Source organism: Ictalurus furcatus, chromosome 28, assembly GCF_023375685.1.
Source record: "Ictalurus furcatus strain D&B chromosome 28, Billie_1.0, whole genome shotgun sequence".
Lineage (NCBI taxonomy): Eukaryota > Metazoa > Chordata > Actinopteri > Siluriformes > Ictaluridae > Ictalurus > Ictalurus furcatus.
Genome location: NC_071282.1, coordinates 9,936,070 through 9,961,687, shown reverse-complemented (window position 1 = coordinate 9,961,687; position 25,618 = coordinate 9,936,070). Strand labels below are relative to the sequence as shown.

Genomic DNA, 25,618 nt, shown 5'->3' with positions numbered 1-25,618 from the left:
GTAGTCACCATCAGCGCCGTCTGTAGAAATATTATTGTGAGTGATGTCAGGAAATGTTATGAGGAGGATTTCGTTTTCTGTTCAGTCATATCCACAGCGGTAAATTCACGGTCTGAAGAGCTAATCATCGGAAAGGTACTCTATAAAGAGGAGGAGGACATATATATATATATATATATATATATATATGTACAAATGTATGAATTATTTTTGTAATCCAATAACAGCTAGCTAGCCAGCGGCCTGGTTATCTGTAATAAGTGGGTTAAAAATAAAGGAGGTGGATCGTTCCCTAGCTTTATATCTCTAATGGCAGCGACTGTTAGAAACTGAGTTAGAGTCAAACCTGTCAGAAGGGAACCGTTGTCACTTTACTGCACTCTTCTGAAAGACAGAAACAGACTGTTTATGGAATAAACAGCTGACGACAGAAGGGAAGGGCAGAGTTTGTGGCTTCAGGATGCCTCTGTTCTACAAGAAGAAGAAGCCAAGTGAGGAGTCCAAGAAACGCCTGGAGTATCAGTTGTACCTGGTCAGTATGAGAAGGTGTCTGGTTTTAAGGCTTTGTGGTTACATTTTCTTACCAAAGTATTGTAATTCTATGTATAATATAGAAGAACCTGTATGTTTTTCTGTTAGTCTAAAGAAGCCGGAGCAGATGACATCCTGGACATTTCAAACTGTGAGCTTTCAGAGGTGAGCAGCATCCTGAACTGGAATATGTGCTGTTTATCTAAGACAGACGTATCGATCCTGTTTTTATATCTTACGACTTTACGTTGGTCAGTTAGGCTCAGAAAAATGAACTCGTGATGTGTTCAAAAACTGAATTTCCAAAAAAAAAAAAAAAAAAGTCTTTCGTTACATCATATTCAAGGGCGTAGATTTGCATATGGATGGTAGGGACATGTCCCTACCAATAATTTGGGAGGGCAGCATTTTAGAATTTAGAATCTTTTAGTCTTTGATCTGTTGCTTTGTATAATTTGTATTTAAATGTAAATACAGATCTTAATGTAAATATAGATGTTATATTTTAATAAACCATTTGCTTGTCAACATTAAACAGTCCTTTTTTTTCCCCGGGGTGGGTGTCCCTACCAATATTGAGACCAAACCTACGCCCTTGATCGTATTTGTGTGTCAGGAGTTTACGTTACCATTCTTTTAACGCTGACAACGATGTCAACTCACAAGAGATTTCACCTACACAATACGCTAACAATAAAGAAAAAGAGCAAAGACAAATCTGATATTTGAGCATTTTGTCAATTTGTATTTCTAGTTTTGTGTAAATTAAAGAGTGTACACTAGGGCTGGGCAATATATTGATGTAATATTGATATGGTAAATGATTACGTGATACACTTTACTGAGAGATCGCTGGTATGGTAATGAATTTTTATTTATTTTTTAAAAAATGTAATAATTACAAATTAAATAGTACTGAATGGACGCTGTTGAGGCAGTGGTCCGAATGAAAATTTCTTTTTCATTTTAGAAAAAAACCTAATCTTCTTTTAGGCATTAAAGAAAAGTATTGTCAAAGTCGTATTTTTAACGTATTTTTGTTTATTTTACCGCTGTTTTGCGATGGACGGTTTGTTCGCTAGATTGTATATCGTGATACGCATCATCTGTTGTAGAAATGTCCTCGATTATCGTGATCTGAGATTTTTGTCATGTCGCTCACATTTTTTTCTGAATGCAACTTTTCACCCGAACGTTGTGGGTCATTTTATTTATGTCTTTGCGTTTTTAATAAAATAATAAAATTAGGTTTCACGATGCAATTCAATTCAAGATTTTGCGTTCACGATTCGATTCAGTTTGATTCTCAGAAAATTTGAACAAAATTTGAATTATTGAAAAATAATTTCTCAATGTGCATGTTTGTATACACTACAAAAATAAATAAAATTGTTACAAATAGAGGTTTAATATTGTTTTAAAAAAAAAAAACAGTACTACAGGTGCACCATATCTTGAACATAAAGAAATAAATTGATAAAGTCTCCTAAAACTTTTTGATTGAAGAAACAGAGGGGACTGACCCGGGGAATTCAAGCAAACGTTGGACTCAAAAGACCCAGAATGCAATGCGGTTTTGCTAGTTAACGGTCTGCAAGATGATAAGCCCAATGGTGTTGATGGTGGTATGAGCATGAAATCCGAGCTGAATCTCACTGCACCGCTACCAGCAGGTAGTTGAACATCATCGTGAATAATGTAGGAGAAAGTAGACCAACATGTTGATGACAGAAGCTTAAATTATAAAGTCAATTACAAAAGAAATCTTTTGCATAATATTGATTATAAACATCGATCTGCAAGTCATGCGTGTTCTTTAATACTACAGTGCTACAAATAAAAAAGGCAAACACTATTCGTCGGGGTTTTATAAGTTTATCATGTACCCGTCCAAAACCTCAAAAAATCACACACACCCTGTTTCTATAGATCCACTGAGGCCAGTGATTTAAAAGCAAATGGTATTAACAGAATGGTGAAACTCTCTGTCCTAAATTTTTGTAAGGCCCGCTAGACTGTACAGCGTCCCGTTTCTTATTGTGGTGCATGCTACAGTTCTCTACACGGATCCTGGAACATGGTGCTATGTTGTGCTAGCACAAAAGTCTATGAAGGACAAAAGGTTCTGTGTGAAGTTACGTTTGAAGTGCACAACCTATATACAGGTAGACTGTACAGTAACATGCTGCTGTTGATGGATGTGGCTCATATTTGTTTTAAAGCTTATTAACAAAGGGCGTGTATTTATTCATAGGTTCCGTCCAGTGTTTTCTCCATGTGCAAGGTGCTCCAGAAAAAGGTGAAAGATGATGATGATGATTATTATTATTATTATTATTATTATTATTATTATTATTTTAAATATCACATTGCTTAAGCTGGAGTAAGAAATGTAAGCTGTTGTTATAACACTTCTTTTATTGCAGGTGCTCATCCTTTGTGGAAACGAGCTCAAGTCATTGGTCCCCAAAAGCTGTGCCATAAGCGCTCTAGCTACTATAAAGGTATTAAATTCAGGAGATATTAAAGACGAAAGAGAGATATTAAAGTCTTGGTCCTTGGTGTTAAAGCTCAGAGGGAGAACCTTAACAAGAAACTGCACACACCGGCTTTAAATCCACGTCGATAAGCGAAAAATCGGGGAGTCGTCTTTTACCCAGATCTCAGTTTTGAACTTCACATTAGAAACATAACTACGAATGCATTTTACCGTTGGAAGAATATCGCCAGAGTGCGACTGTTTCTCTCTCTCTCTCTCTCTCTCTCTCTCTCTCTCTCTCTAGCCAATACAGAGACACTGCTGCATGCTTTTATTACCTGCAGGATTGACTACTGTAATGCTCTGCTTTCTGATCTCCACACGAAGAATATATCTCGACTTCAGTTGCTTCACAGTTGAGCTGCACATGTATGTGTTGATGAAGACCAGAAAGAGAGCACACATTACACCACTTCTAAAGTCTCAGACTGCCTGTTTCTTTTAGAATTGATTTTAAGCTCCTTTTATTGGTCTATAAAACCCTTGGTCCGACTTATTTATCAGATTTGTCACCATCTTATGAACCTTCCAGAACCCTCGGGTCTTCAGGTAGTGGCCTTTGTAATGATACCCAAAGTCAGGACAAAAACCCATAGTGACTTTTATGGCCCGCATCTGTGGAACATCCGTCCTGAAGACCTGAGGGTGGCAGAGAATGTTGATATTTTTAAAACTAAAGTTAAGACATTCCTTTTCAGTTTGGCTTTTAATTGAATTTTATCTCCCAATTTGAGTCTTTTTTAAAAAACAATCTCTAATTATAACATTTTGTTTATAGTATTGATTAATACTTTATGTGTCAATGGTGGGGTGGGGGGTTATTGGTATTTTAATGTGTAAAGCAATTTGTGTTACAATCTGTTTGTATGAAAAAGTGCTATGTAAATCAAGTCCGATTGATTGATAAAGAATTCGTCATTTTATCTGTACTCTGTGTCAATTTGTCCATTCCTAAGGTGTTGGACCTGCACGAAAACAAGCTCACTTCTCTCCCAGACGACATTGGACAGCTGCCCTCCTTGCAGGTAACACTGTTGTGTATTTTTGTGCCATGGTTTGCTGTCTGGGTGTTTGTCTTTGTGTTTTACTGTTGTTGTAACCATACTGATAGTGATGCTGATCCTCTAGGTGTTAAATGCAGAAAATAACCAGATCAAGGCACTCCCTGCGTCTATAGGGGATCTTCGGAATCTACAGACGCTTAACATGAAAGGTGTGGCTTTGCCTTTGTGTCAGATACAGATGAGACATGTGTATATACAGAGCTGTCTGCCTCTATGAAGACACAGTTATCTTAAACAGTGCTGTCTCAGAAATGCTGATAGACATGAAAACCATTTCCCATTGTTGTTGTTCCAGGCTTCACATTCTGTACCATCTCGATGGTGTACATTCTAAACCGTTTTTGTGTATAGCATTGCTCTTTGACATAGAGGAATATAATGAAGTGAGAAATTTGTTGTGTGAAGGGAACTGCCTCCGTGAGCTGCCCTCGTCTGTGGGATGCATGTGCAGTCTGCGCACACTGGACCTGAGTGAGAACAGCATCAGAGAGCTGCCCAAAGAGTTGGCCAACGTTCGAACCCTGGAGGTGAGAGTGAAACCAGTTTGGACGTTACAGTGGTCCATGTGATGCATGTTGAAGCTTTGCTTAATTCACTGTTACAGGGTTCATAATTTGAGCGTTTTGCCCGTCAAACAGTTAAATCCGTGAATACTTTTTTGTAAATTAACAGGTTTGTAAATTAACAAGTTGCGTATCAATAGAAATAAGATGTTGTCACTGCAGTAAATGCATTTTAAGCCACATCAGCTTTTACTGTATAAATGTTTTATGCGAGTCAGCGTCCTCATTTTTCATAGCAGTTCTTTATTTATGACAATATATTTATAATATAATAAATACACACGGCCATTATTGTTGTCGGTTAAGCCGTGTTCTGCGTCTTGCCGTAGGAAAACAGGACAGTGTGCGTACTTCCAAAAAGTTTTAACGGGTGCACGGCCAAAATATCAAAATAGAACGTCAAAGAAAGAAAGGATGGCACACTGCTATAATGCCCTCAAAAACATTTAATAATAAATAGCGCGGGACAGGGTTTCGACCAAGATACGTCTGCTCGTAACCCGCAATAAGTGACTAGTATTCATGCAAAGGTCAAGCGCTCTGTCCCAAATGCCTGCGAGATCCACCAGGTCAGACAGATAGCGTCCCGATTCTTATTTTGGGGTTTCCAGGGCTGAGAACTATTTTCGTTGACGGGGCAGCAAAACATTTGGCCATACTGTGTCTGAAATGTCAGTAACTCAATATTAATTGCTTGCTTGTAGAATTTGTATAAAAGCAATATCACATTCACAATTGAGCTATTGTACTGAACATCAGCATGACTGTGATTACCCGAGGCTTCGTGCCTATGGCCCAATCACAGGCATTGTGAAATTCGGTACAACCAAAAGGTTTTAACAAAATGCACCCTTGTGGACTACTGCACCGTAGGTCCAGGGTTTAAGACATTATTTAGGATGGGGTTTAAGATCAACATCTCATGAATTAAAGATGTAGTCAAACATTACAGTTGTTCAATGTGTGTGTGTGTGTGTGTGTGTGTGTGTGTGTGTGTGTGTGTGTTTAGAGCTTGACTCTTGATGCGTGTGTTATGAGCTACCCGCCTGCCTCAGTCTGCACAGCAGGCACAGAAGAAATCCAACGCTTTCTCTGCTCAGGTAAAAGTACAGTTCTGCAACAAATACGACAGAAATAATCTCAGACGCACGCTGTACATGTTTTCTCTCACTATTGCTAAGTCAAGGTATGTTTTGCAGAGCTGGGGTTAGATTACTGTCCTCCCTCGCAGTACCTGCTGCCCGTGTTGGAAAACGATAGCAGCAAGCCGAGCCCGGACTGTGTGGACGGGGAGGATATAGCCTGGCAGGTGAGAGTTTGGCACACCTTAGATTGTACCTGTAGCATGTGACTAACTATCAGGGGCAGGGAGCTGAGATAAACTAAATAGCAGAATAAGTCTGAATTAAAAACATGTATATACAGTCCCCTCTGAAACTATTGGAACAGCAAAGCCAATTTATTAATTTGTGCTGTACACCAAAGGCATTTGGGTTTGAGATCAAAAGATGGATATGAGACGAGAGTTTAGGATTTCAGCTCTTATTTCCTGGTATGTACTGCATCCTGTAGACAGCTCTCTGATCTTCATGTTGGCTTATCCTTTTTAACAACAAATGCCTTCTTCACAGGTGAAACTGAAGGCTGAAACCAAGAGTGCTGTAGATGTTACGAGTTATTTATTGTTTAAACAATAATCAATCTAACAGGACACACCTGGGTAAAAAGAAACACCTGTCAGTCACATGTTCCAATATTTTTCTCCCCTGGAAATTGGGTGGTCCGATACAAAATGTGCTACATTCTATGTCGTTTAACACATCTACATATAAATTCCAGGAAATAAAAGTTGAAATTCTAAACTCTCTTCTCATCTTTTGATCTCAAACCCAAACGTCTTCAGTCTACAGCAAAAACAAATTCATTGGCCTTCCCCTTCCGATGGTTTCGGAGGAGACTGTAGTGGTGGGCTGGGAAAACCTGTCACTTGTTGAAATTTTCACATTGTATGCAGTCCTGAAAACTACAAGCTTCCCCGAACTAAAATGTTTTTACATGTATTTCACTCACAAATAAAGCTGCATTTAAAGATCTGAGGTGAAATAAACGAAATAAACGGGCTTACCCAAACTGCCACACATATATAAATCAAATACCAGAATATTATCAACTGATTCATTTCTAAAGTACAATAAATGCCTCCTACCTGAAAGAACGCTTGTAGCACACAAACCTTGGACACCGGACATGTCTTGGCTGATTAACTACATTTAAACTGCAGTTGTATATGTGAAGGGAAACGACCGTTAAGTTTTGCATTGAGGATGTGTTATGTTCCATACAGCATGTGTTCTTCACTGATTGGATACGCTTTCTCTTATTTGACAGAGCAAATTTATGGATTATGAGAAGAGAAAGGTATGTTGAATTAGTTTGGATTAGTCCTCGTTGGTTCATTGTAGTGGACTTCGGTATCGTGCTTCTTTAGATATCTCTGTCATCCTCGCTCTTTCTGTCTGGTTCTCTCAGGAGCAGAAGCAGCTGGAGAAGCTGAACTTTGAGAAGGAGCTGGAAGAGAAACAGAGAGAGCAAGCACAGCTCCTTCTTCTCAACAACTCCCGCAAAGAGGGCATGCTACTGTCTGTCAAACTGGTACCTTCACTCTCTTCATTCATTCTCTTCACTCTCTCATTCACTCTCTTCACACTCTCTTCACTCTCTTCACTCTCTCCACTCTCTCATTCACTCTCTTCACTCACTCACTCTCTCATTCACTCTCTTCACACTCTCTTCACTCTCTTCACACTCTCTTCACTCTCTTCACTCTCTCATTCACTCTCTTCACTCACTCACTCTCTCATTCCCTCTCTTCACTCTCTTCACTCTCTCATTCACTCTCTTCACTCTCTCATTCACTCTCTTCACACTCTCTTCACTCTCTTCACTCTCTCATTCACTCTCTCACTCACTCTCTCTTTCACTCTCTTCATTCTCTCTTCACTCTCTTCACTCTCATCACTCTCTCTTCATTCTCTCATTCACTCTCATTCACTCTCTCATTCATGCTCTCATTCACTCTCTTCACTCTAATTCATGCACTCATTCACTCTCTTCACTCACTTCACTCTCGCATTCACTCTCTTTACTCACTAATTCACTCTCTTCACTCACTCATTCACTCTCTTCACTCATTCACTCTCTTCACTCACTCATTCACTCTCTTCACTCACTCATTCACTCTCTTCACTTACTCGTTCACGTTCTCATTCACTCTCTCATTCTCTCTTCACTCTCTCATTCTCTCTTCACTCTCTCATTCACTCTCACTCACTCATTCACTCTCTCATTCATTCACTTATTCACTCTCTCAATCACTCATTCACTCTCTACACTCACTCATTCACTCTCTTCACTCACTTGTTCACTCATTCACTCACTCTTACCCACTCTCTCATTCACTTATTCACTCTCTCATTGATTCTCTTCAATCTCTTCATTCTCTTAATTCACTCATTCACTCTCACTCACTCGTTCACTCTCTCATTCACTCACTCACACCCTCTTTCACTCACTCACACCCTCTTTCACTCACTCTCATTCACTCACTCTCACTCTCATTCACTCTCTCGTTCACACTCACTCTCATTTTCTCTCTCGTTCACTCTCTCATTCATTCACTCACTCTCTCGTTCACTCTCTCGTTCACTCATTCTCTCACTCTCTTGTTCACTCTCTCCTTCACTCACTTTCATTCACTTATTCACATTTGCACATGTGTAAATTTAATATTTTTGCCAGTGACAGATTTTTGTAACCTATAACGTTGGAGGTACTGTAAAACCTGCAGGATTATTATTTTTTTTTAAATTATTTTTGATTTACACGTGTGCGGTTTTGATTTACACGTGTACGGTGTTGATTTGCACGTGTATGGTGTTGCTTTACACACACGGTTTTGATTTACACACGCAGTTTTGATTTACACATGTACAGTGTTGATTTACACGTACGGTGTTGATTTACACGTGTGCGGTTTTGATTTACACATGTACGTTGTTGATTTACACACGCGGTTTTGATTTACACACATACAGTGTTGATTTACACATGTGCGGTGTTGATTTACACGTGTGGTTTTGATTTACGTGTGTACGGTTTTGATTTACACACTTGGTGTTGATTTACACGTGTACGTTGTTGATTTACACGTGTGCGGTTTTGATTTACACACACGGTTTTAATTTACACGTGCAGTTTTGATTTACACACGTACAGTGTTGATTTACATGTGTGTGGTTTTGATTTACACATGTACGGTGTTGATTTACACGTGTGCGGTTTTGATTTACACACACGGTTTTAATTTACACGTGCAGTTTTGATTTACACACGTACAGTGTTGATTTACATGTGTACGGTTTTGATTTACACATGTACGGTTTTGATTTACACAGGCATTTTTGATTTAGACGTGTGCAGTTTTGATTTATGCGTGTATGGTGTTGATTTACACACACGGTTTTGATTTACATGTGTATGGTTTTGATTTACACATGTACAGTGTTGATATACACGTGTGCAGTTTTGATTTACACATGTACGGTGTTGATTTACACGTGTATGGTTTTGATTTACACAAGCATTTTTTATTTACACATGTATGGTGTTGATTTACACGTAGTGTTGATTTACATGTACGGTTTTGATTTACACATGCGGTTTTGATTTACACGTGTGCGGTTTTGATTTACACATATATGGTGTTGATTTACGCACAAGGTTTTGATTTACACACGCGGTTTTGATTTACACGTACGGTTTTGATGTACATGTGCGGTTTTAATCAAGATGTGTACGGTTTTTATTTACATGTGTACGGTTTTGATTTACACACGCGGTGTTGATTTACACGTGTGTGGTTTTGATTTATGCGTGTATGGTGTTGATTTACACATGTACGGTGTTGATTTACACATAGTGTTGATTTACACGTGCGGTTTTGATTTACACATGCGGTTTTGATTTACACATGTACGGTTTTGATTTACACAGGCATTTTTGATTTAGACGTGTGCAGTTTTGATTTATGCGTGTATGGTGTTGATTTACACACACGGTTTTGATTTACACATGTACGGTGTTGATTTACACACACGGTTTTGATTTACACACGTAAGGTGTTGATATACACGTGTGCGGTTTTGATTTACACACGTACGGTGTTGATTTACACGTGTATGGTTTTGATTTACACATATATAGTTTTGATTTACACACACATGGTTTTGATTTGACCGTGAACGAGCAGCTCTGCTGATACTGAGCTGGAGCTCATACACCTGTAGGTGGAGTTGAGCTATGCTGCGATCCCAGACGTGTTTCTAGGCAACACAATGATCTCTGCACAGATAAGAGGCACTCACGTTATTTTCATCCAATAATAACTTGAGCCCCCACTTGTTTTGATTTAGACATGTACGGTTTTGATTTACACACATGGTTTTGATTTACACACGTGGTTTTGATTTACACGTGTGGTTTTGATTTACATGTGCGGTTTTGATTTACACATGTAAGGTTTTGATTTACGCACGTGTTTTTGATTTACATATGCGGTTTTGATTTACACGTGCAAGGTTTTGATTTACACGTGCAAGGTTTTGATTTACGCACGTGTGGTCTTTTTATTCCACAGATACTTGGCCATTAGAAAAGGGTCTGTCTAGCATTTCTAGCATTCTAATTTTCCATCACATAAATGAATCCAGTGAAATATTTTTGTAAATACCTGACAGTTATGTAGACTCTTGTGCCCAGGGGGAAACTTTTAAGGTTCGCTGCAAACAAATGTAATCCTGACACGGATGGGGCTAGTTAGTTTTGTCTTAACTTTTTAAAAGTTGACAGATTTGCCGACGCATAATGTGGATTTCAAATCAAGTTTGGGATATTTGCTTTCGGGTTATTTTTGGAATATGTAATTTTCTCATATAATCCTTGTGTTTCTGTATTTCAGGAGCAGGAGCGTGTAGAGCAGGGTGTCACTCAGCAGCAAAAGGTCCAGGAGGCTGAGCGGCAGAAGCTGCTGGGGAAAGTTCGGCAGGCTGAAGCCAGCATCTCCACCCGTATCTCTACTCTGCTTCTGGACAACAAACGGTGCGAGAACAAATGGAGTGTGTGGAGTGGAGGGAAAATATCTAAACAGTTTTCTGTTGCCACTTCTGAAAAATGAGCGAAAGTTTTTTTTTGTTTGTTTTGTCTCACTCTTGAATTACTCTAGAATTCTTGTTTCCACAGCCAAGCAAAAAGTGCTGAATTTCTGCAGGCATTAGAGGAAGATCGGTAAGTGTATGCTGCAGTCTATTGATCTTCCTGATGGAACATTAAATTTAGTACAGACACAGAACGTGCTGAACAAATGATTCGCTCTAAATGGATCTCTGAAAGATACCCTACACAATCAATCCATTAAGCTGCGTCCTCTGGTCCATTATCATTCATTCATTCATCTTGAGTAACTGCTTTATCTTGGTCAGGGTTTGGTGGATCTGGAGCTTATCCCAGGAACATTGGGTGTGAGACGCCCCATACGGGCACTCGTTCGGTTCGTTATCAATGAGACTAAATAGCTCAGGTGTATTTTGAGTGCATATGATTTATCTTGTAGCGGCCATTTAGGATCTTATTTAGGAGTTACCGATTTTACCATTTTAAGGTAAATATCCACATAGCACCAAATTATTTCTTATTTTGAATAAACCAGTTATAAATGTATTTTTTGCCTGTCTGAAGAATCCGTATGGAGCATCTTACTGCCATCACGCAGGAAGAAGCCAGCTCTCTGAGAAAGAGAGACGTTGCAGGTGAGATACACAGTTAACCTTCTGGAATCACAAGCATTTAATTCTCCCGCAGTTACAGGAATTCACTTTGGCACAAGTTCAGATCAAGAACTATCCTTTCAAAACAAGTGGCAGTGCTGGTTAAAATCAACGTCTTAAAAGAACTATTTGTATTTTACTTCTTAAATGATTGTGCCAGCATTTTTCAGCTTAGTCTCCATTTACCTCATCTGTAGTTTAAGGGCAAATACCACAGACAACAATTTCACATGTTTCACTGTACTGAGAAACGTTTTTCTCAAGTTATCCTCATTTATAATGGAGGCCAAAAGGCAGTTGTCTAATAAAACATGAATTCCAAATGAATTCAAAAAGGTCTTTGGGGAATGTTTTATATAGTGGTATCCAACATTTGATGACTGAAACTTCACAGTAAAAAGTCATTTTGGTTGATTCTACTTTCCTGAAGGTTTTCTGGCATACATGCAGGATGAGGTGGAAACTTTGAGCTACACTGATTATATTGGTACCACAGAAACACAGATTGTTCCCTCTGATGATAAAAATTGTTGTTCCCTGTCTTGATTGACAAGTTATACACATATCTAGCTCTATTTACGATTGATTTTTTTATTCTTTTGCAAAGGGGCTGTACATCAACCAAACACTGATTAAGGAGCAAGGATTTGTATATGTAGTAGAGTTGGGATTGGCATGAAACCCAGGGCTCAACATCAATGCTTCTCTGGGACTAGTGAATTTTTTTTGGACTGTCAATTGAAAGAGAATTTTACTTGCCCGACCGGGCAAGTAGCTTGAAAATGTCAATATAATTATAATAATAATAATAATAACTTTCTTCATTATATAGCCTTTGTGATAGTCAATTATAACCAAGTTCATGTTCTTCTGCTTATGAAAATAATCTAGAGCGCGTAGGCTGCAGTATACTGCGGAAACCCGGAAAGTGCAGGTTTAAACAAGCTTTCACTCAGAAACAAGCTTGACCAATCAGAATTCGATTCGACTTTACCTCAGACAACAGCAGCGAAGCGCGTCGTTTTTCACTTTCTAAAAAGCAATGTTTCTCAAGCCTCCGGAATCTGACACAGATTGTGAAAATAAAAGGTAGAGGAAATTTATCCCTACCTGGAGAGATGAATTTGGCAGGTCACGTTAACAGAGCCGTAAACGTTCTGTAATGTTACCATAAACACTGTAGCTAGCTACATCGCTACCCAGTGAGAATCGAGTTTATTGCACATGTACTATAAAGTCGTCTTTCGTAATTTTAGGCAGCATAGAATCACTAACTTTGACATGTTGCTTGAGCATGTACCGCTTAGTGACGTTAAAGCAATTTGTTCTACAACTAGAAAAGTAGCTAATAATTGTATATTGTGATTTTAAGAAAGTGACAGGTATTCCTCTATTACAGCTCCTGTTCATTCATAAGGGCCTTCAGGCACGATACACTTCTGTCCCATGACAAACGCAAACGTCACCAGCACAACATGAAGGCAAACATGATTTGAAAAAATGAAGTTTATGCGTTTGCTTCTTTCCAGGACTTTTCACTGTTTGATGTGGTGCTGTTTAAAGTTGAATGACTCAAGTAAGGTGTTATGAGCTGATAGAACACTGATGAGAGTATATTGCTTCTAAATAATTATATATGAAAAAATGTCCCCTTTTTTTTTCCTCTCTGGGCAAGTAACTTTTTTACTTGGACGATTGAATGACAAATTTACTTGTCTGAAGGACAACCACATGACAATGCTTAATGTCAAGCCCTGAAACCCCAAAAATATTCAACCCAAACCAGAATCACAGCCAGGCCCAAAGCATAATGATCCATTTTCATACTCCATTTTCTTTGTTTGGCCAGTCGATAATTCCCAACCACTAGATCATGCTTTTCAACCTCAGAACACACTGCGAGAAGAACATTAACTGACCTCTTCCACACACAAGATTGGCTAGTGTTTCTCTGCTTGACAGGGGAAGAGTAACACTGTCCTTCCCAATTTCGCTCTATTAGACATCCAGCCATGGATGGCTGTAGCGTCATCAGGATGCAAACTCATAATCTTCCCATGTTAGTTGAATGCTTGTCTGTTGTGCCAATTGGGATGTAGATTGTCTTTCTTCTGTCTCTACACAGTTGGTGAGATTCATGTCAGCTCACAGTGTCTCTCACTATGTGTATAGTTGCTATGCAGACAATGTTATCAGAGAGCTACTCGGTGAGGTTACTGCAGGAGGCCAGTGAGACCAGGAGACAGAATATGGTCTCTGAAGCCTGCAAGAGGTACAAGCAAATGTTTTAGTCCGACTTCTACACTATAGACTTTTCTTCTTCTTAGGCATTGATGTCTAAATTTGTTTCTCTTCAGTATGGAGACCTTGGACAGGAAGTTTGAGCAGGTTTTGGCCCTGCAGCAGCTTGATAAAAGCAAAGCCATCAGCCAGATCCTTCAGGAGGTAAAAAGCCCTTTGTCTCTCACTCAGATTGGATGTTCTGCACCGGGATCAGATTTCCCTTTGGCAAAACCTACTCCGTTTTATATTTAGTGAGACTATGAATGTGAATTTGCTTTGTCTTGCAGGAGGAGATGCAGAAGGCAGCCTTCGAGGCCTTGCAGCTCCAAAGGGACAGTGTACATGGCTACATTCGCAACCAGGTAGATATCATGGTTTACGTTTATATTTCTGTTTATTCATTTGGCAGGTCCCTATACAATCTAGTATAGCGTTGAGCTATTGAGGGTTAAGAGACTTGCTCAAACAGGCCTCATTTATCAAACTGGATACAAATGAATTTATTCATAAATCATTTGCCAGAACATTTACACAAGAAATGTGGTATTCAAGGAATTCCAGTAAGTTCCAAAAGCGTGTATCCTGCAAAAGCTCCTGGTTTTGAGTAATTTTACACCTGCTAAGAAGATTCAACATCCTGAACCTCGATTAATAGGCTTGAAATTGTATAATTTGCACTCATTTGCGATTTTATATACCGATTTTAATTAACGTTTTGTGAAAATCAGACATTATATACATACAGCCATGTGAAAAAATAAGTACACCCCATGTAAATAGTTTTATAGGTTTTTTACATATTTAGACAGGCAAACATTTGATCCTCATTGAAACAGTGCCTATTAATAAAGGTGATACACATAAAATTGACATTTTGTAGTAATTTTCACATTTTAAATGACCAAAAAACAGCTCAGTCACATGGAAAAAGTAAGTACACCCTTACATTTATCACACCTTCAAATCCATAAAATTAGAATCAGGTGTTCAAGATTGGGGGCCAGTGAATAGAACCTGCGGAGGGAGTGCAGGGGGAACCTGTCTTATTTATACCCCTCTCATATCTAGTGTCTGGTGTTCCTTTGTTATTGAGGTGTGTGTGGTATCATCATGCCAAGATCTGTAAGTTCTGTAAGGCCTTCAGGAAAAAAAAAGTTGTGGATGCCTAGAAGTCTGGCAAGGGATTTAAAAAGATCTCCAAATTATTTGAAATGGGCAGTACATGCAAGAAAACCCTGAAACGTCTTGCAAGTGAAAGAATATTGCATGGAAGAGTGGTCAAAAATTCCAGCAAGCCTGGTGAACAATTATGCAAAACATTTACAAGAAGTTATTTCTGCTAAAGGGGGCAATACTAGCTCCTGAGGCCAAGAGTGTACTTACTTTTTCTACAGTAGAATATCACATCTATTCACATTTCTGTTGAATAAATGATTGAAAAAGCTCATTTTCCTTGTGGTTTTGTTCAAGTATATCGACTTTATTAATAGGCACTGTTTCAAAGACGATCAAATGTTTGCTTGTCCAAATGTCAAAAAAGCCAACCATTTCCATGGGGTGTACTTAATTTTTCACATGACTCTATAAAATTCTGTCATCGCTAACTAGCTGCAATGACTGAGCTGCATTAATGGATATTTAGCGCAAGCAACACTTAGCACGTGAGGACAAAGCAAATAAAGCGTTACAGGAACTTTGTAAATTTGGACTCACAATCTTGTGCTCATTAACTCAGCTCTCAGAAAACACAATCTCACTGAGTAAAGGCAACGGTCACAACCATAAAGGGTAGAAGGACTGGGTAGACACTACTCTATTACTATTAAGAATTAGTTTTGAGTTTCATATTAAATGTGGGTCTTTAGTTATTGTTAGATTTCCATGTATCTCAGGAATCTCAGATTATGCCTTTCAGATCTTCCGTCATGCCTTCCAGCCTTTTCTACAATTACTTCTATTAACTTTTAGTCATGTGCTTAGAAAGTGTGGTTCTCCTCGGAGCGTTTCAGATCGATGTGGGGAGACTAAATGAACACGCACTACAACATGCATGCTCAAATAGACATCCGAGTTTATTCATGCAAACCAAGAGTATTTATACACATTGATAACAGCTGTGCGTGGACAGTTTCTACTGGTGCAGGGGCCAGACAGATCGACAAAACACACAGCACCCAGGGCCATACTACAAAATAAGTCTACTATAATAAAGATGGCAGGTGATCAGCTTATTCAAAGAGGTAATTAAATGTATACATTCATCATAGGTATTTGATAGCAGTTCATAATATAAGAGAGTACATGATATAAGAGAATTTCCTTTCAGTTATCAAGCGCATAGTTCATCTGCAGCTGACCATTTTGTTTCTTTCGTTTGTTTCCTACATTGTTCAGCTTTTGCCGTCAACCCTTTCTGTTTACATACTACCAGCCGTGGCATCTGATGCAGTGTTCAGAGTACCCCTTCCCTCAGAAATGTGATTTTTAAATGATGAACTCCTCTTGGGTGGCTCACTCCAATTATGTAGATTCAAGTATGTTAAGCACTGAGGTCACTGAGGTTCTGTTTAATAGGAGGAAATGTTTTGAATAATTCAGTTTGAAACTGATTCAGAGAGCAATAACAACAAACAAACAAAAAAAAACAACCCAGCTCATTGGTTTGAAGCCATCAATGTTTGATGCACAAATTAAAAGATGTTTCAATTCTAAATGTTTTAGCTGTATTTAGTCTAGACCAAAATAGTATTGATTGTTGTAGTTCATCTTTGACGATCGATGTTTTGTTACTGTTACATAAAAATGCTGATAATTTTGTTCATGTAAATGCCAAAGAAAATGACCATCACAGCTACGGCCATTTCAGTAGTTACTTGGGCAGTTAATACATATAATGGTTCAGGGGCACTTTGAGGCTTCTTATTGGGTTCTATCTTTTGGCACCACCTCATCATGTCTTCATGTCTCTAGATAAGGCTAATTGAGGCAGAGTTAATGCAGCTCACAAAGCTGGAGGTTAAAAGGAGGAATCTGGATGCAGAAACCTTACAGGTATGTTGGAAAAGTGGAAGCCGATGTGGATGATTTGGAGTGTAACATTTCTGTGTGTAGAATAGCAGAATTTATGTTGTTCGGTATAGGATGCAGCGCCCTGATGTTATGGTTTATCCATAAAAATACTGGATTCAGTAGATTTGCTTCATCCTTATTTTCTTTTCTGTTTTTGCATCCATTAGTTTTTGTTCATTCATTCACTGTTCTGCTTCTGTCATGTTATTATTTCAACACACTCAACCCAGCACCATGATCATCCAACTGCCATATATACTTTCCTAATGACTTTGGATCTTTATCTGGTTGCGTGTGTGTGTGTGTGTGTGTGTGGTGTCTGGCTTTGTCAGGAGGCATTGGCAGAGCAGAGGACAGCTCTCTCAGATATGCTCCAGCAGCTGCTGAAACAGAAGGACCAGAGGGAGATGGAGCTCAAACAGATCTTGGTAAGGCTGCTGTGGAACTGGGCAGAGTAGTCATAAATCAGCAAAAAGTCAGTGATTGTTGGAATACGCAACCTTTGGGACAATGTGTATGCACATACACTCACTGACCACTTTATTAAGAACTCAATCTCAACCACAATTATCCTATCAGCCAATCATGTGGCAGCAGCTCAATGCATAAAATCATGCAGATACAGGTCAAGAGCTTCCGTTAATGTTGACATCAGACGTCAGAATGGGGGAAAAGTGGTCACAGTGACTTTAATCGTGGCATTTGTGGCAGAGGGGGCATGGTTGAGCATTGGCTGCGGCCTCCTCTCTCTGTCCTCGTGCAACTCTTGACCCTGTGCCCCCTCTGCTACAGTGTTGTTGGCGCTAGATAGGCTGGCTTGAGTATTTCAGAAACTGCTGATCTCCTGGGATTTTCACACACACAACCGTCTTTAACGTTTATAAAGAATGGTGCCGGAAACAAAAAAAAGAACATTGATTGTTGATGAGAGAGGGCAGAGGAGAATTGCCAGATAGGTTCTGGATTACTGGAAATCTACAGTAACTCAGAAAAGCATGTCAGAATGCATAACACCCCAAACGTTGAGGTTAATGGCCTATAGCAGCAGAGGACCACATTGGGTACCACTCCTCTTAGCCAGAAACAGAAATCCGACTCTATTGGGCACAGGCTCATCAAAACTGAACATTTCACCTGGTCTTTTTCCGCTCTTCAACATTTATCCCCCATTCTGATGTTTGATGTGAACATTAACTGAAGCTCTTGATCTAGATCTGTATGATTTTATGCATTGCGCTATTGCCACATTGACTAGTTGATTGGATAATGGCATGAATGAACAGGTGTACATGTGTGAGTTAGTGTATGTGTTTATTTCTTACTCATCGTGTACCATTGTGTACCTTATTTCAGCCCATGCTGAAATGGGCCTATAGTACACTTACAACCCAGCATTATTAGTGTAATATTGTGATTCGATTACAATCCTGAAATGCACGAGCACTTTCCTTCGAACACACCAGGTTACGTTTTCAGTGGTTTTAGCACCTAAAGAGCAAATAACATTGTTTCTAAATGTATATATTTTCAATATTGGCCAAGTTGAACTGATCAAATCACTGACAGCATTTAATAGTGTTTAATAGTGCATATAATCAATGTTGGTTTTTCTTTTCCTCTGAACATCCCACACTGGCATCATCTTCAATAATATACATGTAATAAACATAGTTATTCATTAGCAGGATAGTGCATGTGCATGTAGAAGGCACATGAAAATGCCAGTGTGGTCTGCCTCTTCTGGCATGGTGCTTTTGTCCTTACGTGAAGCTACTTGTTGAGGGTAAAGTTATGGATGTTATGTTTAGATGGAGCTGGAGCTGAAGAGTGACTCCACTCAGCAAAACTATTGGATGATCCAGTACCAACGACTGCTGGATGCCAAGCCACTGTCTCTGCGCATACAGGTGAGTTCAATGTAGACTCGTGTGTTTACTCTGAAACCCGTAACTCAGATGGACCAGTCACATTAAGATGTTCAAACTGAATTGTATTTACCACTTTGTTTCAGGAGGCTGGTGTGGATAAGGACCTGGTGAACTTGCTGTATAAGCTCTCGGCTCAGCATTACCTGCCAGTCATAGCTCATCATCGAATCACAGCAGAGGCTCTGCGTCACATGACCACCAAAGACCTCGGCAAGGTCTGTCATTTTTAGAACACAATTCCACTACAACCTATGCTTTTTATTTACATGCACGTGTCAAATTGAAATATATTGATGTATCCTGCTCTTATATGTGAGCAGACTTATTTTGACTTGGGGAATGAATCCTGTTTAATTGCATTAGTTTTGCACAAATTATTTCTTAATAGTGTAAACTATTGTGGAAACTATTGTAACACTGACAGTTTAAGAATGTAGTTTCAGCCTCAGACATGCCATGCTGTATCCAGTGTATTGTGTGCATGAAGTTTAAAAACGATCAGAATTGTGCCAGTCACACTCAACTGGTTTTCCACATCTCAGTGTGTACACACCCTTTCACTGTTTTTTTTTTTTTTTTTTTTTTTAATTTTATCTGCATGTTTGCTCAGCAGCTACAGAAGTGCTGTAGCACCATTTTCACAATCACCTTCACCTACAAGTCATGCAAAAATAATAATCTCAGGTTGGTCACTTGCATTGTTAGGCCATTTGACTAACAATGCGAGGTTCTTGGTTGCACTGAGTGACAACTCCAGCTCGAAAGACAACTTAAGGTTCCTTGCTTCCTGCTATTTCAGTTGGGGATCAGTGAAGTGGGAGTACAGAAATCTCTCCTGCACTGGGCCAGAGAACAACCGAGTAAGGCAACACATACATTTCACTTTCTCAAGAGTGTCAGTCTTTTACTAACCCTTACTTACAGTAGAACTGACTCTTGAGTTCAAATGTCTCGCAACTCAGGTTCTCCTAAGAATTCGCCAAAGATGTTCCAGGAGGAACAAGAACCTGGTCCGTCCATACCCACCGCTCCTCAGCAACAGCAGCTGACCCTGCCTCTGACCCCCAGCACTCCCCTGACCCCTACAGCCCCCAGCCCACTGGACACACCCGGCACAAACGAGTGTGTGGTGTGTATGGAGGATAGGGTAAGGACCCAGTATTTCTTGAGTTATTCTAGCAATGGGGAAATGCACAATATTTCTGCGTAGATTATTTTTAATGTTGTATAATACATGAATGCAGAACTTAACTGCGAAGATTCATGTTGCAACATTTCATGCAAAACTTCATAAAATGTTGCAGTGCAACTGGAAAAAAATTAACCACCTGCATTTTAGCATTTTTGGTTAAATTAACAATTGGCTAAATACTGTTCAAGTAAGGTAGGGATGGATATCAGTGAATTGAGAAATGTTTGTTACCTAGGAAAACTAGATCTTTATCAATATAAATAGGCACATGGAGTGCTCTCTTCATACTGATACTAGCACTTTCTCACTATTTTAGCTGCAGGCTTAATTGACCTCACGTTCACCTTCAAGTCCTTAACTACAAAGATTTAGGTCTATGTATCTTTTCTTTTACTATTCTGGAATTGTTTTTATGCAGCAAATTTAACTAATTGTAATGGTAAAGAAACGCCGTGTGTTAAAAAACTTTGACTGCCTATGTACATAGTGGTTATGTTTACCTTCAAACATTTTCACCAATCTAAATTAATTCATTTCAGTTGCAGATTCCATGTAAACTGTTTATATGTAACAAACTTTGGTTATATACATGGTATATACAGTATAATTCAGTCCAAAGCTGTGTGCACGCAGGGAGCACGGTTTAGTGGCTACATTAGAGTCAAGGTTTAGAGACTGCAGGGTTTAGTGGCTACAGTAGAGTCAGGCTTTAAAAACTGCAGGGGTTACTGGCTACAGTATAGTCAGGGTTTAGTGATTGCAGGATTTGGTGACTGTAGTTGAGTCAGGGTTTAGAAATTGCAGGGTTTAGTGTCTGCAGTAGAGTCAGGGTTTAGAGACTGCAGGGTTTAGTGTCTGCAGTGGAGTCAGGGTTTAGAGACTGCAGGGATTAGTGGCTGCAGTGGAGTCAGGGTTTAGAGACTGCAGGGATTAGTGGCTGCAGTGGAGTCAGGGTTTAGAGACTGCAGGGATTAGTGGCTGCAGTAGTGTCAGTTTGGAGACTGCAGGGTTTAGTGGCTGCAATGTAGTCAGGGTTTTGAGACTGCAGGGTTTAGTGGCTGCAGTGGAGTCAGGGTTTAGAGGAGTCAGGGTTTAGAGACTACAGAGTTTAGTGGCTGCAGTAGAGTCAGGGGTTAGAAACTGCAACAAGAAACAGGAAATGGACATATTATCCATCTGCACAGATCAGTTGCATTTCCTCATCTAATGTTACCAACATTACAAACCACTGTCTTGGTAAAACCACATCAGAAATCTAGGTTTAATAATTTTCCTCCTTTTTTACCGTTTGCATGTTCTCTATGTTCACTTAATGTCTGGCGAATAAAACTATTATTCTTCTATTAAAAAGATTAACCACCTCTATCAATTGGATAGAAATTTCATTCAGATTTGCCTCGGTCAGTTGATTCATGTTGAGGTGTATACATGAATGCGTTGTATTCGGATTGAGCTATCAGTCAGGTTATTGATGGACTCTTAGGATGCATGTAAATGTAGCTACTGTTAAAGTTATCTATCCATAGTATACAAGTCTCACTTGTGCACATTGTTCTCATGTCTTTTCTTAGTCCCTGGTGGTCTTCTTACCATGTGGTCATATATGCTGCTGCCAAGTCTGCAGTGACGCCCTGCACTCGTGCCCGCTGTGCCGCAGCGACATCTCTCAGCGCATCCGCCTTTACCAAGGCTGAACCCGTCCAGGACCTGGTCTGACCACCCATGCACTTTCACCTGTTTAGAAAATCCCTGCAACTCAGATACTCTCATGATGCATGAAGTCCTAGGCTATGATTCCCCACAATAAACCAGGATCCAATAAATCAGGAGTATTTCAAGTGGGAAAGGAGGCTTGCTACTAGATATCAAGTCACTGAACTTTATGCATTTCACTTAGTGAGAATCAAAGATTTTAGTCTCCTGAATTTCAGCAGATAATCAACAGCTCTGGTTGTCATGTTATATATTTGCACTATTTTAATACCTGTGCCTTTTTGTGTCTGGTGTGTGCTTTCCCCAAATCCTGACTGTGACTATTAAAAAAATTCATCCGCATGATGTTGAACTATATCCATTACTAAACTTCTTCCCTATTTCTCATGCTTGTGACTTATGACTTAAAGCCCCTGTTAACATATTTCCATAATTAGCTTCTTACTGTGAGCTATATGTTCTATGGTGAATGGGTCAAAGGACCCCCCCATTTCCTTTTGTCCCCCCTCCCGTTTTCGGTAATGTCAGGTCTACCAACATACCAGTCAGACTTAGCCATCAGCTCCAACCACAGGGACTAAACTGATTTCTTTCCTGCCTGATTGCCCTGTTGTACCTGAGCGTGAGCAAAACTGCAGCTAGCATTTTTGCCATTTTATACACACTATTTTAGTGTAGAAGTTTTGTGTGGGGTAATGGCAAGTAATTCTACCTCTCCTTTTTTAACAGTCAAAGGAATGAGAATTAGCAGAGTAGCTTCACTACTCATGATCTATACCTAGTGCTGTAAAAAGGTAGGCAAGCAGTGTTTTTGTCTAATACATACTTATATTGAAAAGCCAAGATTATAATTTCAGAAAATGTTCTTTGTGTTTGGATGATATAATCTCACAAAGTTAAGTGAAATGTGAAACGTTAATCTGATCTTGCCAAGCTTCCCAGTCAAAACTCACGACCCTAAACGGTTCATAAACTGCTCATCGTCTGATAGTAGGCAATTAAATGAGAGGACCGTAAAGCTCATTTGAAGCACTTTTATTAAGCCAGTTATGATGTCACAGTGCAATGCTCTGTTCATCAGGGTAGCGAGCTAGAAAGAAAAAGAAAAAATTAAGTACACAAACTACAATCGTGTAGTGTGGAGTCTTGCACCGTGATGGTAGAAAGAGACAAACATGCCACATTTTAAACATTTCAAATGGTGTTCACAGGGGCTTTAAGACCAAAGGGTCCCCCCCGTCTCTGAAAAAAATTCCCTTCCTTTAGCTTGATCTGAAAGGGGAAATACAGTACCTCACAAAAGTGAGTACATCCCTCACATTTTTGTAAATATTTGATTATATCTTTTCATGTGACAACACTGAAGAAATGACACTTTGCTACAATGTAAAGTAGTGAGTGTACAGCTTGTGTAACAGTGTAAATTTGCTGTCCCCTCAAAATAACTCAACACACAGCCATTAATGTCTAAACCACTGGCAACAAAAGTGAGTACACCCCTAAGTGAAAATGTCCAAATTGGGCCCAAAGTGTCAATATTTTGTGTGGCCACCATTATTTTCCAGCACTGCCTTAACCCTCTTGGGCATGGAGTTCACCAGAGCTTCACAGGTTGCCACTGGAGTCCTCTTCCTCTCCTCCATGACGACGTCACGGCGCTGGTGGATGTTAGAGACCTTGTGCTCCTCCACCTTCCGTTTGAGGATGCCCCATAGATGCTCAATAGGGTTTAGGTCTGGAGACATGCTTGGCCAGCCCATCACCTTCACCCTCAGCTTCTTTAGGAAGGCAGTGGTCATCTTGGAGGTGTGTTTGGGGTCGTTGTCATGCTGGAATACTGCATACTGATCATGCTCTGCTTCAGTATGTCACAGTACATGTTGGCATTCATGGTTCCCTCAATGAACTGTAGCTCCCCAGTGCCGGCAGCACTCATGCAGCCCCAGAAAATGCCACTCCCACCACCATGCTTGACTGTAGGCAAGACACACTTGTCTTTGTACTCCTCACCTGGTTGCCGCCACACACGTTTGACACCATCTGAACCAAATAAGTTTATCTTGGTCTCATCAGACCACAGGACATGGTTCCAGTAATCCATGTCCTTAGTCTGCTGGTCTTCAGCAAACTGTTTGCGGGCTTTCTTGTGCATCATCTTTAGAAGAGGCTTCCTTCTGGGACGACAGCCATGCAGACCAATTTGATGCAGTGTGCGGCGTATGGTCTGAGCACTGACAGGCTGACCCCCCACCCCTTCAACCTCTGCAGCAATGCTGGCAGCACTCATACGTCTATTTCCCAAAGACAACCTCTGGATATGACGCTGAGCACGTGCACTCAACTTCTTTGGTCGACCATGACGAGGCCTGTTCTGAGTGGAACCCGTCCTGTTAAACCGCTGTACGGTCTTGGCCACCGTGCTGCAGCTCAGTGTCAGGGTCTTGGCAATCTTCTTATAGCCTAGGCCATCTGTATGTAGAGCAACAATTCTTTTTTTTCAGATCCTCAGAGTTTTCTTTACCATGAGGTGCCATGTTGAACTTCCAGTGACCAGTATGAGGGAGTGTGAGAGCGAGGACACCAAATTTAACACACCTGCTCCCCATTCACACCTGAGACCTTGTAACACTAACAAGTCACATGACACCGGGGAGGGAAAATGGCTAATTGGGCCCAATTTGGACATTTTCACTTAGGGGTGTACTCACTTTTGTTGCCAGCGGTTTAGACATTAATGGCTGTGTGTTGAGTTATTTTGAGGGGACAGCAAATTTACACTGTTACACAAGCTGTACACTCACTACTTTACATTGTAGCAAACTGTAATTTCTTCAGTGTTGTCACATGAAAAGATATAATCAAATATTTACAAAAATGTGAGGGGTGTACTCACTTTTGTGAGATACTGTAAACGTGTATTTACACTGCTTGAATTCCATTACACTCCATGGCCCATAACCACATTGAAGGTGTATTTAAATCACTTACTTCTTAAATACTTCCTCGCTCCAAAGCTATGGTTAGGCATATAAAATATCTACATGTTTTGCAGTGTTAGTGTCTCAGTTATTGTGGGATATTCTGACCAGCAGCAGTCTTTAGGTCATGCTTGCTGTTGTTTTAGTTGGCCAGCCTCCATCTAGGCACCTCCAGGGTGTTTTCAGGTGCTGTGGTGATTTGTATTTCTGTAAGAAACTGTTAATTCTGCGTTGGTGGTGTTTGCCAAGTCTTTGGAAAACACTAAATATTCTTTCCTGTGTCTTCAATTTGTTGTTGAAAGTTTGTTTAAGGGGTGAATTTTTCGTATATAGACTTTTTTTTTACCCTCATTCACTGAAGTGCTCTTATAACCAAGCATGCTTTAAGAGGTCTGTCTCATCTAGAAATCAGTCATTTAGCATGTCATATTAAATATAAACTATTTGAATGATTAATTTCAACAAGGAAAAAAAATATTTACAGTGGGATAGGATTATTGTGCAGAAGTCTAAGTCTTGAATTATTTATGTTTAAGGGAATTTAAATGTGCAGTGGTTGTAAAATACTTTTAAAGTGTTTAGAATAAATGTAACGACACTGGTACAATAAAAATAAAAGGAAATTTTGGTGTGTTTGTGGTGGAACATTGGGGGGGGGGGGGCAAATGGGTAAAAGAAAACACGAAAACCATGTGACTCATCGCGCTTTATCTTTAAGAAAGCAGCTAATGCATTCCATTCAACCACTGCAAACATGAGTGTGAGAGGCAGTATGATGGTCATGTGTAGTATTAAATCATCCATCTCAGACCACTGAGCTGAGTACAAGTACTGCTGTGTGAGACAGGGAAAAGCAGCAGTCATAGACTTAAAGGGA

General features: G+C 39.7%; 1 protein-coding gene across 2 annotated transcripts; it reads left to right on the top strand.

Annotated features, from left to right (window-relative positions):
* The first annotated feature begins 16 nt into the window (after positions 1-16).
* Positions 17-23,071, top strand: lrsam1 (leucine rich repeat and sterile alpha motif containing 1). 2 transcript variants are annotated; one of them, XM_053617789.1, is made up of 25 exons: positions 17-135; positions 396-532; positions 640-696; positions 2,786-2,830; positions 2,958-3,035; positions 4,027-4,095; positions 4,199-4,283; positions 4,540-4,661; positions 5,707-5,797; positions 5,897-6,006; positions 7,086-7,115; positions 7,227-7,349; positions 10,714-10,853; positions 10,995-11,039; positions 11,490-11,560; positions 13,751-13,850; positions 13,936-14,023; positions 14,149-14,223; positions 16,832-16,912; positions 17,263-17,358; positions 18,739-18,837; positions 18,942-19,073; positions 19,658-19,718; positions 19,821-20,005; positions 21,622-23,071. In XM_053617789.1, exons 2-25 carry the CDS (start codon positions 461-463, stop codon positions 21,742-21,744), a joined length of 2,178 nt encoding a protein of 725 aa, XP_053473764.1. In that variant the 5' UTR covers positions 17-135; positions 396-460; the 3' UTR covers positions 21,745-23,071. The 2 variants fall into 2 exon arrangements, with proteins under 2 accessions (XP_053473764.1, XP_053473763.1); XM_053617788.1 differs by having other exon boundaries at positions 392-532.
* The last annotated feature ends 2,547 nt before the right edge of the window (positions 23,072-25,618 follow it).